This window comes from Lutjanus erythropterus, chromosome 19 (genome assembly GCF_056507025.1).
Source record: "Lutjanus erythropterus isolate fLutEry1 chromosome 19, fLutEry1.hap2, whole genome shotgun sequence".
NCBI lineage: Eukaryota > Metazoa > Chordata > Actinopteri > Lutjaniformes > Lutjanidae > Lutjanus > Lutjanus erythropterus.
Genome location: NC_139335.1, coordinates 716009 through 732435, shown reverse-complemented (window position 1 = coordinate 732435; position 16427 = coordinate 716009). Strand labels below are relative to the sequence as shown.

General features: G+C 42.4%; 1 protein-coding gene across 2 annotated transcripts in view; it reads left to right on the top strand.

Moving 5' to 3' along the window:
• doc2a (double C2-like domains, alpha) overlaps positions 1-16427 on the top strand; it is a 57071-nt gene that overhangs the window by 30350 nt on the left and 10294 nt on the right. For both annotated transcript variants that reach the window (XM_084744815.1, XM_084744816.1), the window contains exons 6-7: positions 2618-2744; positions 3274-3333. In XM_084744815.1, coding sequence (XP_084600941.1) covers positions 2618-2744; positions 3274-3333 — 187 coding nt within the window. The remainder of the gene's footprint in view (positions 1-2617; positions 2745-3273; positions 3334-16427) is intronic.

Genomic DNA, 16427 nt, shown 5'->3' with positions numbered 1-16427 from the left:
AGGGTGAAGTGCTGCAGCACGTGATGGATTTTCCTTCAACAGTTGGTGAAATGTGCCTCTCAGTGAAGAAAGAAGCCAAAATCTCCTGCAGAATCCAATCTGATATCTCACATCCAGAACCTTCCAACGCTGAGTGATCACTGACTTTATTAGGACAATTATATCTGACATTGCAGCACATATTGTGAGAGGCTTTGCAGCAGTCGCTTCTGAACGCTAACAGAATATGGAATTTATCTCAGCTCAGTCGACACTTCACAGTTTCTAAACAACGAGCAAGATTTTCTTCTGTTGCAGTTTGACAACAGAAGTGTGGTGGATGCTGGGTGCTGCAAACATAACATACAACGGCACTCTGTACTGAATGTTACCCAGTGACACAGAGTGACAAACAGTCACAGGGGTGAGAAGAGTGCTAAAAAGAAAGACGGCACTACGTAACAGCTAACAACAGTGGTAGACTGGAGGCATTGAAGGCATACAACAGTTTTCAGTGCCCAGCCATACATGGAGTCAGTATTTTGAGCTTATAAAATGATTGTTGTAGCTGTGGAAGTATTCTGTGCATGTGTGAAAAAAAAAGTTTTTTATTATAAAAATATTTCTACCGTTGCAATTTTTTGCGTGTGTAAATTATATGTGCGCACAAAAGTTTTTCACACACATACAGAATATTTCTACAGCTGCAAAACATAATTACACATTCACAAACTTTAAGATATGCATGAATTTTTTTGCACATGCACACAAAAAGTGATATACAACAGCAGGCTGTGAAATTATTAGTGAACGTCACCTCACAAGCTCAAAATATTGACTCCACACCCACACAGATGTTACACCAAACATTATCCACCATCACTGCAGGAAAATGTCTTCTTTTTGGTAAATACAGTTTTGACTGAAAAAGCAAACACCACAAAACTAAGGAGATATCAACTGATCTGTGAGCTGAAAAGAATTGAAAGCTCAGCTTTAAGGTTTAGACAGCGCATCGTGTCGAGGTGGACTGAGCTCAGCAGGCCGTGACCTTTAAATAAATTTGCCTCAAACGGCTGCAAATCTCATCCTGATTCAGTTCATAAATAATAAAAATAAGTTCTGGCTGGATTCCAGAGGTCACTCAGTCAGTGGCTGCCTCAGAACACACACACACACACACACACACACACACACACACACACACACACGCACACACACACACACACAGAGTGAGGCAGTCAGTCAGTGTTTGCTTGACTTCAGACTCTGTGACGGCTCTTCTTTGTTGTCTGTGTCTGTCGAGCCGTCAGTGTTTCCAGCTGCACATTTAAAATGCTGTTTGTGCTTTAATCTGCAGCTCCTGACTGTGTTGTGACTGTTTTAATCTTCTGTCTCAGGTGAAGCTCGCTGCTCTTTTTGGCTCCACACTTCATCTACAGACACAACACAACAGAGCTGCCTCCTCTTTGATCTGATCTGCTTTACGGAGAAGCTTTTTTCACTCGTCTCTGTTATTTACTTTTGCTGTCTCACATTCAACCTGTCAGTTCAGGTGGACATCGGGGACAGCTGAAGAACAGACTGCTACAGACCAGGGACATGCCTAGAAAAAGGGCTGCATAAGGCGACTTTGATCAGCTGTGTCCTGACACAGCGGTGCATCATGTGACGCAACACACTTTGGTCAACTTTGTATTGAAGAAGTAACAGCTGTTTCTCAGACGCTGGGAGCAGGTCAGTGTGCAGGACAGTGTGCAGGACAGTGTGCAGGACAGTGTGCAGGACAATGTGCAGGACAGTGTGCAGGACAGTGTGCAGGACAGTGTGCAGGACAGTATGCAGGACAGTGTGCAGGACAGTGTGCAGGACAGTGTGCAGGACAGTATGCAGGACAGTATGCAGGACAGTGTGCAGGACAGTGTGCAGGATAGTGTGCAGGACAGTGTGCAGGACAGTATGCAGGACAGTGTGCAGGACAGTGCAGTTAAACCCAATGAAACACAAACATGGTGCTGAATTTAACATCCTTTGTTCAGAAGTGGCTCCGTCGGGATTCTGCAGCTTCCTTTGATCACAGTCTGACATTTCAGTGTGAGACGGAGCAGCAGCTCCTGCAGTTTGATCTTCATCATGTCAGTGACCTTTTTTCTGCGCGGTAATGAGAGCTGGTCAGCAGGTGGAGGGTGTCCTCCTCCACCTCCTGCTGCTGCAGCTGACAGTGGTGTGATCAGGTGTGGATGAAAAGACTGAGTCAGTGGTGGAAACCCCAGAGGAAGTGTCCTCCTCATTATCTGCTGCTTCTGTTTACGTTGAAGTCAGATATCCACCTACAGGTCTCTGCTGCATGTGTCTGTCTCCTCGGTCCTGCAGGGACTCAGAGAATCTGTCTGCAGCTTCAGGGGAAATATCATCAGACAGCTCTGATGGAGGGTTTCTGAAAAGAATAATGACACATGGGAGAAAATGTTTTTACATATATTATCTTTATATTATCTCAGATTTTTCTATAAATGTTTCCTGTTTCCTCTCTTGCTTCCTCTTGTTTCCTTTCTCATTTCCCCTATTGTTTCCTCTCCTCTCTTGTCTCCTCTCTTGTCTCCTCCCCTGTCTCCTATCCTGTCTCCTGTCTCTGTAGGTTGACTGTGTGTGACGAGGACAAGTTGACTCATAATGAGTTAATCGGGGAATCCCGGGTGCCTCTGAAACGTGTGAAACCCGACCAGACGAAACACTTCCACACCTGCCTGGAGCACCCGCCCCCGGTAACACACACACACACACACACACACACACACACACACACACAGTATTGTATACCTGAGGACACAGCAGTAACTCTGAGGAAATGAACTGAATCTGTGTGACAGGTGGAATCTGATTTCTGACTGAATATGAGCAGAACTACTGACACTCCCATCAGCCTCAGCACAGTAAACATTACACCTGTTACCTGTAACATGTCAGGATGTTAACAGTCAGCTCAAAAAAGGACTGTTGTGAGTAAAAACAGCCTCACAGATGCTTAATGTCCACCAATGAGTTTGTTTTTTCAGCTGAAAACTCCCAGGTCAGAACGCTTTTTTCTTCAGCTGAGATACTTTATTTGCTACAGACACCAAACAGTACGGTGGTGCTCAGAGAGCTCAGTGTTTTCTGAAGTCGTCTGCAGTATAAAGAGTTTGAGAAACACTGGTTTAATGCAGTTTAGTTCAGAGTCAGTCAAACAGTCACACAGTCACGTCTTCATCGGGATCTGCAACTTCTGTCGTCTGTTTCTGCTCTGTCTCATAGCTGCCCTCTCCGACTGCCATGGGTGAAGCCCTGCGAGGGATATCCTGCTACTTAAGAGAGGTAAGACTCCACCTACCCATCCATCCACCCATCCATCCACCCATCCATCCACCCATCCATCCATCCACCCATCCATCCACCCATCCATCCATCCATCCATCCATCCATCCATCCATCCATCCATCCACCCATCCACCCATCCATCCATCCATCCATCCATCCATCCATCCATCCATCCATCCATCCATCCATCCATCCATCCATCCATCCAGCATTCATTCAACCTGTTTTTTATTGTAACTGTAGTTTCCACCACCGACACTCTGAGCTGCTGGAAACAAACACACTTTCTTAGACTCGTGCTGCAGCGACATGTTTATTTATGTAAATGAATTATTGTTCATTTAGTTTCTCATTATAGTTTATATTTGTGATTTAATCTGAGATCAGATTGAGTCGCCCTTTATTGTTTTTCTTGAATACTGACGCATGAAGGTCGTATAAGAGGCATGAAAAACTGTTTAACACAAACCGACAGTTCTCCACAGCCTGACAAAGAAAAAACAGGAATAAAGCAAACAAACAAACAACAACAGAAAAAACAAAGAGAATCCAAACAGTGACACATTATGAGTTAAAGCTGAAGTGATTGTTTTATCGATGGAGGATCAGAGGAGAACCAAGAGTGTGGTGGGCTGTTTAGGAATCGTGGACGGTCTGTGAGCTTTATTTTGAAGGGCCTGTACGTTCAGATCTTGGACAGCAGAGGATGTTCGAGGGTTAAACCAGGTGCTCGGTGGATGAGGGGGTAGAGGTGCTGATCTCAGCTGCAGGAACAAAGACCAAGAAAACCCAGGAAGAGAATAACTCTTAGCATCCAGTAATCCGTTTCTATTATTTTTTGACTTTGTGTAGCAGGAGACGATCAGGTTCAACTAATGTTGGTCACAGCGGCGTCCACTCAGCTGTCAGCAGAGGGATCATCGAGTCACAAGTTAAACCTTGTTAATGTTTCTAATCGCGGCTCTGCGTCGATGCTGTTTGTTCCACCTGTGTTTGACGATGTTTCCTGTGAACACGAGAAGTGAATTGTTGTTAATCTCCTGAGAGCTGTTGTTGTTCCATATAAATCTCCACCGCATGAATCCTACAGAGAATGCTCCTGAAAGAGGATTATCTTTTATGAGAATTAATGATTAGAGATGAACTGAGATTTTGATTGGCTTCTCTGTTGTTTTCTAAATCAGGATAAGTGACTAGTTTGAGTTGTGACATTCGTTAGAATCAGCAGAGGAGATGTGATGTTTGTGTTGAAGAGCAGAGGAAACTCTTCAGTCTGAAGTGATGTTTGACGAGGAGCGGACTGACGTGAAGAGTCCGTTAAGAGGCTCTCGTGGTTCTTGTGCAGCAGCGTCCAGCGCTGAGAGGACGATTCACACGAGGACCAGTTCAAGCTTTCACTCCAGGTTCCACTGGAAATTATTCACGAGTAGAACCGCTTTATTCATCACGTTCAGAACTTGTGCTGCTGCATTTGAAAAATCTCATATGTGAGGAGCTGAGAGCAGCAGGGAGGCATCAGATTTAAGACTCTTCAGCACTTCAGCTCTCATTGTTTAATAGAAAAGACAACCTGTTGTCCAGATAGAAAGAAACACATCAAACCAGAACTTAAATTAGGTGAAAGCTGAGGACTTTCTGTGTGTCGTGTGAAGCTGCTGGTCCAGAGGAAAGGAACAGCCTGTCTGTGTCAATTTAAGAACAATTTTAGACTATTTTCTCGTCGTTCTTAAATTCAGCTCCTGAGAAACAGCCTTTGAGCCCAATTAAAGAGATCCAAAAGAAAACTCAGCTGTCTTAAATGAGATCTTAAATTTGTCTCAGTTGTCAGATTTAAGTCTTGCTGTTTCATCAAGGAGAAACCTCTGAGCTCAGCCAGCGATCTCCTGCTTTTCTTTTGCTCCTTTTTTTTCTCTCTCAGGGGTTTAAGAGAGCCTCAAATAAGAATCTCATTCATTTCTCATTAGACAAAGAAAAAGAGTTGTGAGAAACACAACTTTCCTCTGGGATTTCTTTCATGCTTCTTAAATTCGGCTCCAGAGAAACAGCCTTTGTCTCGTGTCAGCCTGAGACTAATTTGAGCCCAATTAAAGAAATGTCTTAAAATGTTCTTTTCTTCTCACTGCATTGATCTTGAATTCATTTTAAATGATCACCTCTTGAGATAACAGTGAGATCTAAAAAAAAACTAAAACTTGGTTGTCTTAAAATCGATCTTAAGTCTTGTTGTTGTTTCGTCTGTGTGCGATGACCCGTGTTTGGTGATAACAGTACATGATAAAAGTACTTCTTCCATCACTGTACAGAACTTACAAGCTATTAGTTGGTGAGAAGAGTCTTAGTTCACCCCGTTTTCCTTCTCAGGAGCTGCACCTTGTCACTGAGTTGCTACACGAGCCTTTTCCCTGAGCAATTAGCTGCTTAGCTCATTTAGCATTTAACAGGTGGTTTGCTTTGTGCCCCAAAAATACATTTAAATAATTACATTAATATCATAAATATGCAACAACTAGTTGGTGAGGGAAATCTTTAGTTGGGGGTCTGACATAAACTGAAACCAGGACTTCATCAGAACCACCTGACAGTGTGACATGAACCTGTTCTGGATGAGTGTGAACCTGAACACACCGTCTGAGACCTGAGTCAGGTTTAAGACTCGGTGCTGTGAGGCGTCTTCGTCCTCTCTGCAGCAGCTGTAGTTTGACCAGGAAAGGTCATTAATTCGATTTTTCCCAGGCACAGTCGATGGTAATGTGATGAAATCCCTTCACATCCCATGAAGGTGAAATAATTCAGAGGGACGGTTGTGATCCAGGGACGGGCTTCACACTGTCAGCCCGCAGCTCAGACTTAATGTGCTCTCTGTGATCCAGATGTGCTCCAGATGTCTGCTCATATTCTTCTTCTCTTCATTAAATCTGCCAAAAGGACCCAAACCAATAATGAACATGTCTGACTATGTTCTGTCCAAGTGTTGTGTGTTGTCCAAAGTTCTAAAGTGATGAATTTAAATGAACTCACACTCGAGATGAGAAGGTCAAAGGTCGTGTTCCAGGTTGTCAGCTGTATAAATGTAGGAAATCTAACTAAACGTGTTTTTTACGTTGTTTTGTGTCTTCCATCGTATTTTTGTTGTTTTCGTCTTGTTACACTTTTTACATCCTTTTCATTTTGCTGCATCTTGTTATGTTGTTTTTGCTGTTTTTGTCGTCTTTTATTTTTGTTATTTTTATCTTGTTACATATTTTATGTTGTTTTTTGTCTTTTTATGTTTTTTATGTTGTTTTTGTCTTATGTCTTTTATTTTGATTTGATCTTGTTTCATTATTTACGTTGTTTTCGTCTTGTGTCTTTTATGTCATTTTTATTTTATTACATTTAACAAATTTAGATTTCTACACATTATCTTGTTACCTTATGTCTGTTTTCATCTTGTTAAATCTTTTATGCCATTTTTATTTTACTGCATCTTGTTATGTTGTATTTGCTGTTTTTGTCTTGTTACGTCTCGTCACGTTGTTTTCTTTGTTTCGTTTGTTTGTTTTGTATTGTTTACATCCTTTTCATCTTGTTTTGTTATTCATGTCATTTTCGCCTGGTTACCTCTTTAATGTTATTTTGTACGTTGTTACTTTGCACCTCTGTATAAGTCAGATGAAGCCAGACAGACGCAGAAACAGCGCAGAGAATCTGGTCAGTTTTCAAAATAAAACATCCTGTTCAGGCTCCCGATTGTTGAAAAAAAAAAAAAGAAAAAACTTCATAGCATAAAAATCGAGGACATTTTTTTGCTTCTATCACTCATCAGATATCTTTATTTTCACTGTACTGAATTACAGGTCCTCTTTATGTTAGCGAGTGGTTAGCTGGTGTTAGCTAGTCACAGGAACATCATCCAGCTGTTTGCAGCTGCTTGAATTTGAAGCTGTGATGTGGTGTAGTGCTCCTGAGCTGTCAGGGTGTTCGTTGATCGTCCTCATCCAAAGCTGATATCAGATTTTCACCCGTGGCTTCAGTTTCCTCCGATAAAACAAACTGACGGTATCAACAGTGAGAGCAGGGTCAGAGAGCACGAATCTGCACCAGAGACACATCTGGATAACTGAGAGATAATTCATCAGCAGAACAGTGAGTGACAGCTGGAGGAGAAGGAGAGCAGGACTGACAGATGAAGAGTCGCCCAGAGGAGCCGAGACGGTCTGCAGGGAACACAGAATGACAAGGACGAGGACTTTTCCAGTCCTCAACACTTTGATAAGTAAACATTTTGAACAGGAAGTCACACAGTTCACTCATCAATATGAAGTCATGTCATGTTCCTCAGCCAAACTTTTATCTTAAAGACTGGTGGAGTTTTCAAGCTACATCTCAGTTTACATGTTAAAAACCTGAGCTGAGCCCCGGACGCAGTGACGGTGCTTCTATACTGTCCATTAAAGATGAAAATACCCTAAAATATATTTAAAAAGAAAGATGACATCAAGTCAGAAGTCTGTAGTTGAAGTCAAGGAAAATATTGATGACAGCCAGTTCAAACCAGCCACATATGACAGTTTAATGTGACGTTAGAACATAAAGCTAAATATTTTTTGCATTGATCATTGTTAGGTTGTCTTGATAAATGTCCAATTTTCATAACAAAGACATCTCAAACATTGTCAAATGTGCATTAAATAATGGACTGAATGACACTAAAAACTAATATTTTGGAGCCCTTCGTCTGCTGACGACATCCCAGGCTGTGCAATTGGACATAATCCTTTTATATATTTGTTAAAAAAGCTGTGAAGATACAGCAGGTGAAATTCACCCTGGAAAACTTCAAGGCGCCAAACCGTATCACAGTTCAGTCCAGCACCCTTATAAACCTGCCCGGAGGACGTGAAGTCCTTGAAGTGTCCCACAGCTGGCTTTTTTTTCCATTTCTAGGTGGGATTAGGTGGAAATTCACTGACCTCAGGGTTCAAATGACAGAAAAGAAGTCATATTATTTGGAAAAGTAATCAGAGATGCTTCGGTTGGTTCAGAGAAAGAATCCAGTGTGACCAAACACCAACTCCAACAGATGAAGAGTGAATGTTGAAAAGGTCTCAGGTAAATTGAGTTATAAAATATTCATTGGGGTTGATGCTGCAGCCCTGTTTGAACCCTGTTTGTGTTAAACTTCTCACTATAATTGATGGCTGGAGGCCACTTATGTATATATATATGTGTGTGTGTGTGTGTGTGTGTGTGTGTGTGTGTGTGTGTGTGTGTGTGTGTGTGTGTGTGTGGAGCGAGTTGGATCAAAGATGATCATCTTTAGTTTAATCATATGAAATCTGCATTTGAAAATGTTTCCTCGAGCTCCTGATGTCGCTGCATTTTGATCTTTTTAATTATCATCAGCTTCAGATCTAAAAGGTCCTCAGATCTGCAGTTTGTGGGAAAATTAAAAAAAAACAAAAAACGCTTTCTTTCTTTCTGAGAGTGAGATGCTGAGATGGATATCGATCTCATGCATGCACGCCAACTTAAGTAAACGTTTTGGGCGGTGATGTGTTGGTCTGTGTAATGTAAGATGATGTCATGTGGTGAGGAGACGCTGCTGCTCCACCTGAGGTTGGTCAGTTTTGGGCACTCAGCATCCAACAGGCAGAGAGAAGTGGACTCTGTATCATCACATCTTCTGTTGTCATCAGTTGAGACTTCCTCCACTCCATGTGGGCAGATGACAGTGGCAGAGCAAAGTGAAACCTATTAGCTGAATTAGTCCTTATTATATGCTCTGTAACTCAGATCATTTCCAGGAAATTAAACCGTCATGAGATGAAACTACTCCTCATTTTTTCTGGATGACTCCTGGACCTCTTAAAGACCCCTGGGAGTCTCTGAGCTGCAGGTTAGAAAATCTCACCACGACATGTTCACCTCTCCAAACGTCAGGACAGAACTGGATGTTCTGTTATTAGTCTGTCAAACTACACGTCTACAGGGACAGATAGAGAGAGAGTGTGTGTGTGTGTGTGTGTGTGTGTTCCAATAAAAGCAAATATGTTGGATGCACAACATCAGTTTCTCAGTTTTGCTCTATTTCAGAGGAGTTTTATAATTAGTGAGAAAAACATTACTGAACATCTGATGTTCAGGAGATCAAACATCTGTCTAATGATCTGGTTGGTCTGGATTTATGTCTCGACTTGGGTCTTAACTTGTGACTTGTTGGTCTTGATTTAGGTTTGAATTAGGTGTTGATTTGGGACTTGTTGGTCTTGACTTAGAAATTAACTTTTGGGGCTGGATTTGTTGATCATGATACAAGTCGTGACTTGGACTTGTTGATCTTGATTTATGTCTTGTTGGATTTAGGTTTTGATTTGAATTGGGGCTTTGGGGGTTTAGGTCTTGACTTGGGACATATTTTTCTTGATTTAGGATTTAACCCAAGACTTTTGCAGCTTTGGACTTGTTGATCTTGATCTAGTTCTTGATTGGGACTTGTTGATCTTGATCTAGTTCTTGATTGGGACTTGTTGATCTTGATCTAGTTCTTGACATCGGACATGATGTTTTTTACTTAGAATTTAACTTGAGACTTTTGGGTCTTAACTTGGGATGTGGTGGTCTTAATATAGTTCTTTAGTCAGGACTTGTCAGCTGAGACTCGGTTTTGACTCTAGACTCGTTGGTCTTGACGCTGGACTTGACGATCTTGACTTGGGACTCTGGACTGATTAGTCCTGACTCTGGACTCACTGGTCTTGACTTGGACTCGTTATTCTCGACTTGGACTTGTCTGTCTTGACTCGTGGATTGAATCTGAATGAGGCTGATTTCTGCTCTTAATTCGTCTTTGCTGATAAAACCTGAGACACATTTGCATCTTTTCTGTTTATCATCTGTTTCTCAGTTTTTTTGGAACCAAAAAATGTTTCCACGGCAACAGCCCCCCACCAGGTCACACAAAGCGGCATCCATCACCTGCAGCGTGCCGTCCCTGGTGTTTAGTCTTTGTCCTATCAGCTGATTCGTTCAGACCGGAGGGTTTAATGAGACTCTTTTATAGATTTGTTTCGGTTCCTGTGGTTGGTCTGACGCAGACTCAGCTAAGCTTCTCGTCCTCTGCTGTGTTCTTTAACCTGCTGTGAGCTCATTAGCTGCCCGTCTTCACCTCAGCAGTCTTACAGGTGTTTTAACAAAGACGGAGACAGTGAGGTGGTTCTTGTGTCGGTGAAATCCCTCCGGTGTTTTCGGCCAATTGACCTTGGTGTGGTGACAAACAGAGCTTTATTTAATGACTCACCTTCGGTGTGTGTGTGTGTGTGTGTGTGTGTGTGTGTGTGTGTGTGTGTGTGTGTGTGTGTGTGTGTGTGTGTGTGTGTGTGCGTGTGTGTGCGTGCAGCTGGCTGTAAAACACACACCTGAAAACAAACTGCAGCTCAGTCTGACTGAGTCTTTCTCTGTTTATTAATGGACACCATCGATATTTGGACAAGTTCTGCCAGTTTTTTTTTGGCTGTGGGATAAAAAGCAGTTTGCCTGATTAGAAATGTGTCGTTAGATGTCAGAACTTTTTCCTTCAGCCTGAGTACGTCATCTGTTATGGTGAAGTGGGAGGAGCTTCCAGGTGAAGGACTCTTTTTTAGATAACCTTAAATGTCCTCAACCAACCATGTTTTTTTTGTTTGGACAAAAGTACAGACTTCAGTGTAACTTGGCACTTGATTGTTTTGATTTAGGTTTTGACTCAGGATCGGTTCGTTCTGATTTGGAACTTGTGGTCTTGACTTAGAATTTAACTTGAGACTTTTGAGGCTTAATTTGGGACTTGTTGGTCTTTACTCTGGACTCACTGCTCATGGCTCTGGACTTGTTGGTCTCCACTTGGACTTGTTCGTCTTGACTCGGGACCCGTTGATAGAATCTGAATGAGGCTGTTTTTGGAACCAAAACAATGTGTTCCCACGGTAACAGGACCCCACCAGCTTGTACAGAACGGCGTCCATCACCTGCAGCGCGCCGTCCCTGGTGTTTAGTCTTTGTCCCATCAGCTGACAGTAGTGAAACTCCACGGCTGGTGTTGGTACAAACAAACAAACATCTTCTTGTTGTCACACGCTGAAGTAAACAACATGTAACGCTTGAGGCAGTTTGAACTGGCGCTGATCCTTCAGCCTCCTGCAGAACATCAGACGGCGAGCTCATGGTAAATCCGACCTTCCTCTGAGGTCAGCTGTCAGTTAAACCTGGGCTCTGGATGAACTCTGCGGATTGACCCTTTAACTCTCGCACTTCAAACATGAGGATCCGTCAGCCGCTCACCTGGAACGTGAACCTGCAGCCTGATGACCTTTCCTCCTGCAGGGAAACATATTTACTGAAGTGTAGATGTGAGCAGATAACGTGATGCTGCACTGACGGATTATTTCATTTACTTTACTGAGCTGAAATCTCAACCAGTGCAGACCTCAGCTACGAAGAGCCTTTCCCACCAATCGGAGGTGGGTGGAGAGAAATCCTGCCAAGCCGCGCTGACTCCCGCCATCGATCTGCTGCTTTTCTGACCTTTTTCTTTTCTTAGCTGCATTTTTACTGTGAGGGACGGTGGGAAGCAGCTGAAACTGAATCTACAAGAAGCATTTATACAAATCACATTTTCACCTGTTTTCTTTAGTTTAAACTGAAGATTTCTGAAGCAGAGTAAAAGGTCAGAGTTGATGAAAGTGAGCTGTCTGTAATGAGGACCGGAGGGGTTAGGGGGTGAGTTAGTGGGGGAGAGGGTCTAATGGAGACCACAGGAGGGAGGGGGGAGGAGAGACAAAGATGGAGGATTAAAGCATCGATCCTCACGAGCAGAGGGATCAGATCAAAGACGGTGCAGTGGGACGAGTTTTAATGAACGCCGTGAGTGGTGGAGCGGAAGCTGCAGCCCGTCGGCCCTCTGGATCAAATTAAATCACCAGATCATCCACACTTTTATGACTTTTTGAAAGGCCTGCGTCTCTTCATGGGACACAGAAATGAGGGTGGCACAGAGCTGTGAAAAGAAAAACGACACAAAGCGATGCCCTGTGGTCAGAGCTGCAATGATTGATCGATCAAACCATTATGAACTGATCATTAATGCACGTATACCTGAAAGTACAAACAGCGACAGAGGAGAGAAACTACATTTCAAAACATTAAGATTCATTGTGAAGCTAAAAAAGTACTGAGCTGAACATAAAGAGACTTTTTGAAACGTCTTTCTCTCTGCACACACGAGTTCAGGAGCACAACACTCAGAAAGGAGGATCATCACAGGTTTGCTGTGGTCAGCGAGACGTCACTGCAGCCCACTTGGACGTGCGTCGGGCTCATTTTGTCCCCAGTCCAGAGTCGGTCCTTCTCAAGTGTGGCTTGGCAAAATAAAAGTAGTAATGGAAATGCAAATCAGTGAGACACTGTGTGACTCGGCGCAGCCAAAAGCACCAGTGGAAACGCCCCTTTAACACCGTCAGTGATGCTAAATAACAACAGTGTAAATCAAATAATGGTCACCAGTGGCACACACAACAACATGTTTTAGAGCTCCGCCTACATTTCGTGAAGAAGGCTTTCAGGTGAGCTCGGGTTCTTTTCAGTTCCCTGAAATTCAGACTATAGATGGAATCATTTTAATACCAGAGTTCCCCTTCAGACATGCAAATGTTCCACCAAAATAAGTTCCCCCTCGACACTATGTTGCAGCAGCACAATGGTTGCATCCTGGACTTTGCTCCACCCAAGATGTTTGTGATTGGTTTAAAGAGATGTGAACAAATCAGAGTGTTTTGTATGTGTGGATCCAGATGTTTCTGATGAGTGCTGTGGACAGACGTCTGTCTATGTGAGACTAAATCTGTGTAATCCTGCCGTAACCTTTGATCAGCCATGAGTTTTGATACCTACGTTAGGACACGGTCTTGATTCTGCTTCTTTCATCTAAGGGGAAAAAAGACAAGCTGAGGTCCATCATATCAAATGAAATGCAGATGCTGCATACATCCATCTCATCACGTTTAGATTCCTGTAATCATCTTCTCACCGGTCTTCATAAATCTTCATCACACCACCAACAAACCATCCAAACTGCTGCTGTGATGCTGCTCTCTCAGTCCAACTGATGGTCACATGTTGCACCTGTTTTTAACCTGTTTAGACTGAATTCCTGTACATTTTAGAGTCTTAAGTCTTAAAGTTTGTGGCTCTGCAGTACATAGTTGACCCAGACATTATGAGCTGAGCTCTCAGGTCATCCAATCAGAGACTGTTCTTTTCAGTCGGCAGCCTCTAAAATCTGGAACAGTCTCCAATAAGCTTGAGATCTCTGATACCTGTTCAGACAGGCATCTGGTATTTTATGTTTTAATTTTGTGTTTTTATCGACTCCCCTGTATATATATTTTTTATCTTTGTATAATTCATCAGTTTTTCTCTGATTTATTTGGTTGTGAAGCTCTCAGTGGCTGCAGCCTGTGAAAGGTGCCAAAAAATAAACTTTCCATGCTTGCTTGAATAAAAATCTTCACATATGCTTCCAAACAGTAACCAGCTTCATACCTACAACAGTCGCAGGGAACATTTTACTGAGTACTTTTACTTTGAATACTTCAAATATGTTTTTTCTGATTATACTTACATGTTTTGACTGTAGTGAAGATATTTTAGTGCTTTTACTGCAGTAAAAGGTCTGAGTACTTCCTCAGTCACGACCTGTTAGTGGAACCTTTTGGGATGAAATTAAATTTTCAGTCCAACAGTAGAAAATGGGATTATATGTGGACTGAAAAGGCTCGACTCCTACCGGCTGCTGGTTTTATTTTCAGATGAAGCTGAAAGCAGATATAATACCTTCATTATCCAGTCATGGCTGACACTTTGAGTCACAGCGCTCAGCTCTACCTGCACACTCACAGCTCGTACAGGTAACAGGAAGAGGGTGATGAGTCACTGCTGATCTGTAATTCTACCCTCAGAATGTTTCATCATCTGAGAGGAACATGGTGAAATCTTCTCTTCATCACACTGAGACACAGAAAACAATCAAACATGGTTTTAATGAAAAGTCTAATGTGGTTTAAACCTGTCTGGGTTTGTTTGTGTTGATGGACGCCGAACCTCAGAGATGTTGATAAATTTACTGATGCAGTCAAAGTAAAAAAGCTCCACAGACTCCTGTCAGTCCTGCTCTTTCTTATTTCTTTTTGAGATTTCATCATTCTGAGATTTGGCACTTCACTTCCTGGTATGTTTCAGGTCAACTATCACTGCATTATAATCCCAGACAGTGGTGGACTCTGAGGGGCCGGGGCAAAAACAGTAGGGGCAGCAGCTGTATGCAGTGGGGCAGTCGCACTTTGATAGTCGCAATGCAATTTAATGTATTTCGTACACTGGAAGTACACTGTAGCAGCATTTTATCATGTTTTGTCCAATTGTGGACACTCTAGAGGACATTTTATGATGTTTTGTCTGTTTAAGGCACTTCATCACTGGTTTTCTGGTTCTCGGGGTTAGATTACTTTAGTTTCCCTGCTCTAAAGCACCTGATTCAAATGATCTGGGCTCCGTTTCCCAGAGCCTTCGTAGTGCTAAGTGTGTCGTGAGTTGTATTTTAGCCCGTAACCTAAAGGGAGACCTTAAAATCTAACTTACGACACACACAGGCTCTGGGAAACGGGACCCAGGTCGTTATCGGGCCTCTGCAGAGGCTTGGTGACGATTTGATCATTTTTAAATAACAAACTGTTTTGTTTTTGGACTTTGGAGAAGGTATCAAGTATTTTCAAGTCAAAGGCTCGAGTCAAAGTCAAGGTTCAAGTCACTGGTGTTAAAGTCCAAGTCGAGGCTGAAGTCATCAAATCTCCACACCTCTGGATGATTCACAGCTCTACCTCTCACCTCCTGACAGCTTCCTTCAGCATCATGGCAGTAAACTAGACCACCTAATGCCGTTATATGTGATCACTTGTAAAAAAAAAAACCTGGGTGATATCTTTGATTCTGAGCTGTATTTTGACAAATAAATCAGCTCTACTCTTAATAATATAGTTACTATCAGTTAAGAACCGTGTCTAAAGTCATGTCTGTCTTTCCATGACATGGAAAAAGTCATGCTTTTGTTGGACTGTTGTGGTTCTGTCTGTGAAGGCCTTCCCCAATCATTCCTAACTCAGTCCAGTGCATTTTGGACCAGCTGCAGTCAGTGTAGCACAGCACCCCGGTCCAGGCCTCTTCATCGGCTCCCTGTTCATTTCAGAATTCAATTTAAGACTTTGCTGATTGCTTTTGTGGCTCTTAATAGTTTGACCCCGTCTTCTATCACAGACCTGATTCACTGGCACTCAGGTCTGAAGTCTCTGCTGTGTCTCACCGTCACGACTACGACTCACAGCTGACAGCCTGTTCCTGCTCCTGAACCAGCTGCTGTTAGATATTAGATATTAGATATTCTCCCTCCAGCTCGGTTTTTAAGAGCAAAATATGAAACATTTCCCTAAAAAAGATATAAGCATGATGTGTGTTAATCACCTCTTGTGACTCGGTGTCAGTGTGTGATGGTGTGTATCTGCACAGACCCTGCAGACCAACTTCTTCATGACCGCAACAGTTTTCTCAGTTTTGCTTTGACCACGTCACTTCACTGTCTAATTCATAGTTTTCACGTGGCGTCACGTCCGTATGGGAACGCCCCCTCGGAGGCCGAAACTTTAAGTCTGAAGTTTGATCCAAATAAAAAACTTTATGTTTTTGAATTAACTTGTTTGTAATATTCAGTTCAGTCCAACCAGCCTCTGTTCAATCTGCCTTTACAAGGCAACACTACTTACATGATTTGTTTCCTTTTAATTATAATGCAACACACCAGTTATCCATATTTATCTGTCTGTATATACAAATATCTCCACATATGCGACAAGTTAAAGGTGTATAAAGTGTATATAGTCTTGAGAGTGTAGCTTTGTGAAATTTAGCGCTTTATATTTTATATTTCTTAATTCTTTTACATATGAATTTTCTTCTATTTCATCTTTATCTAATAAGAAAGTGAATTTCCCGCTGTGGGATCAGTAAAGTGCTCTCACTTTATGTAG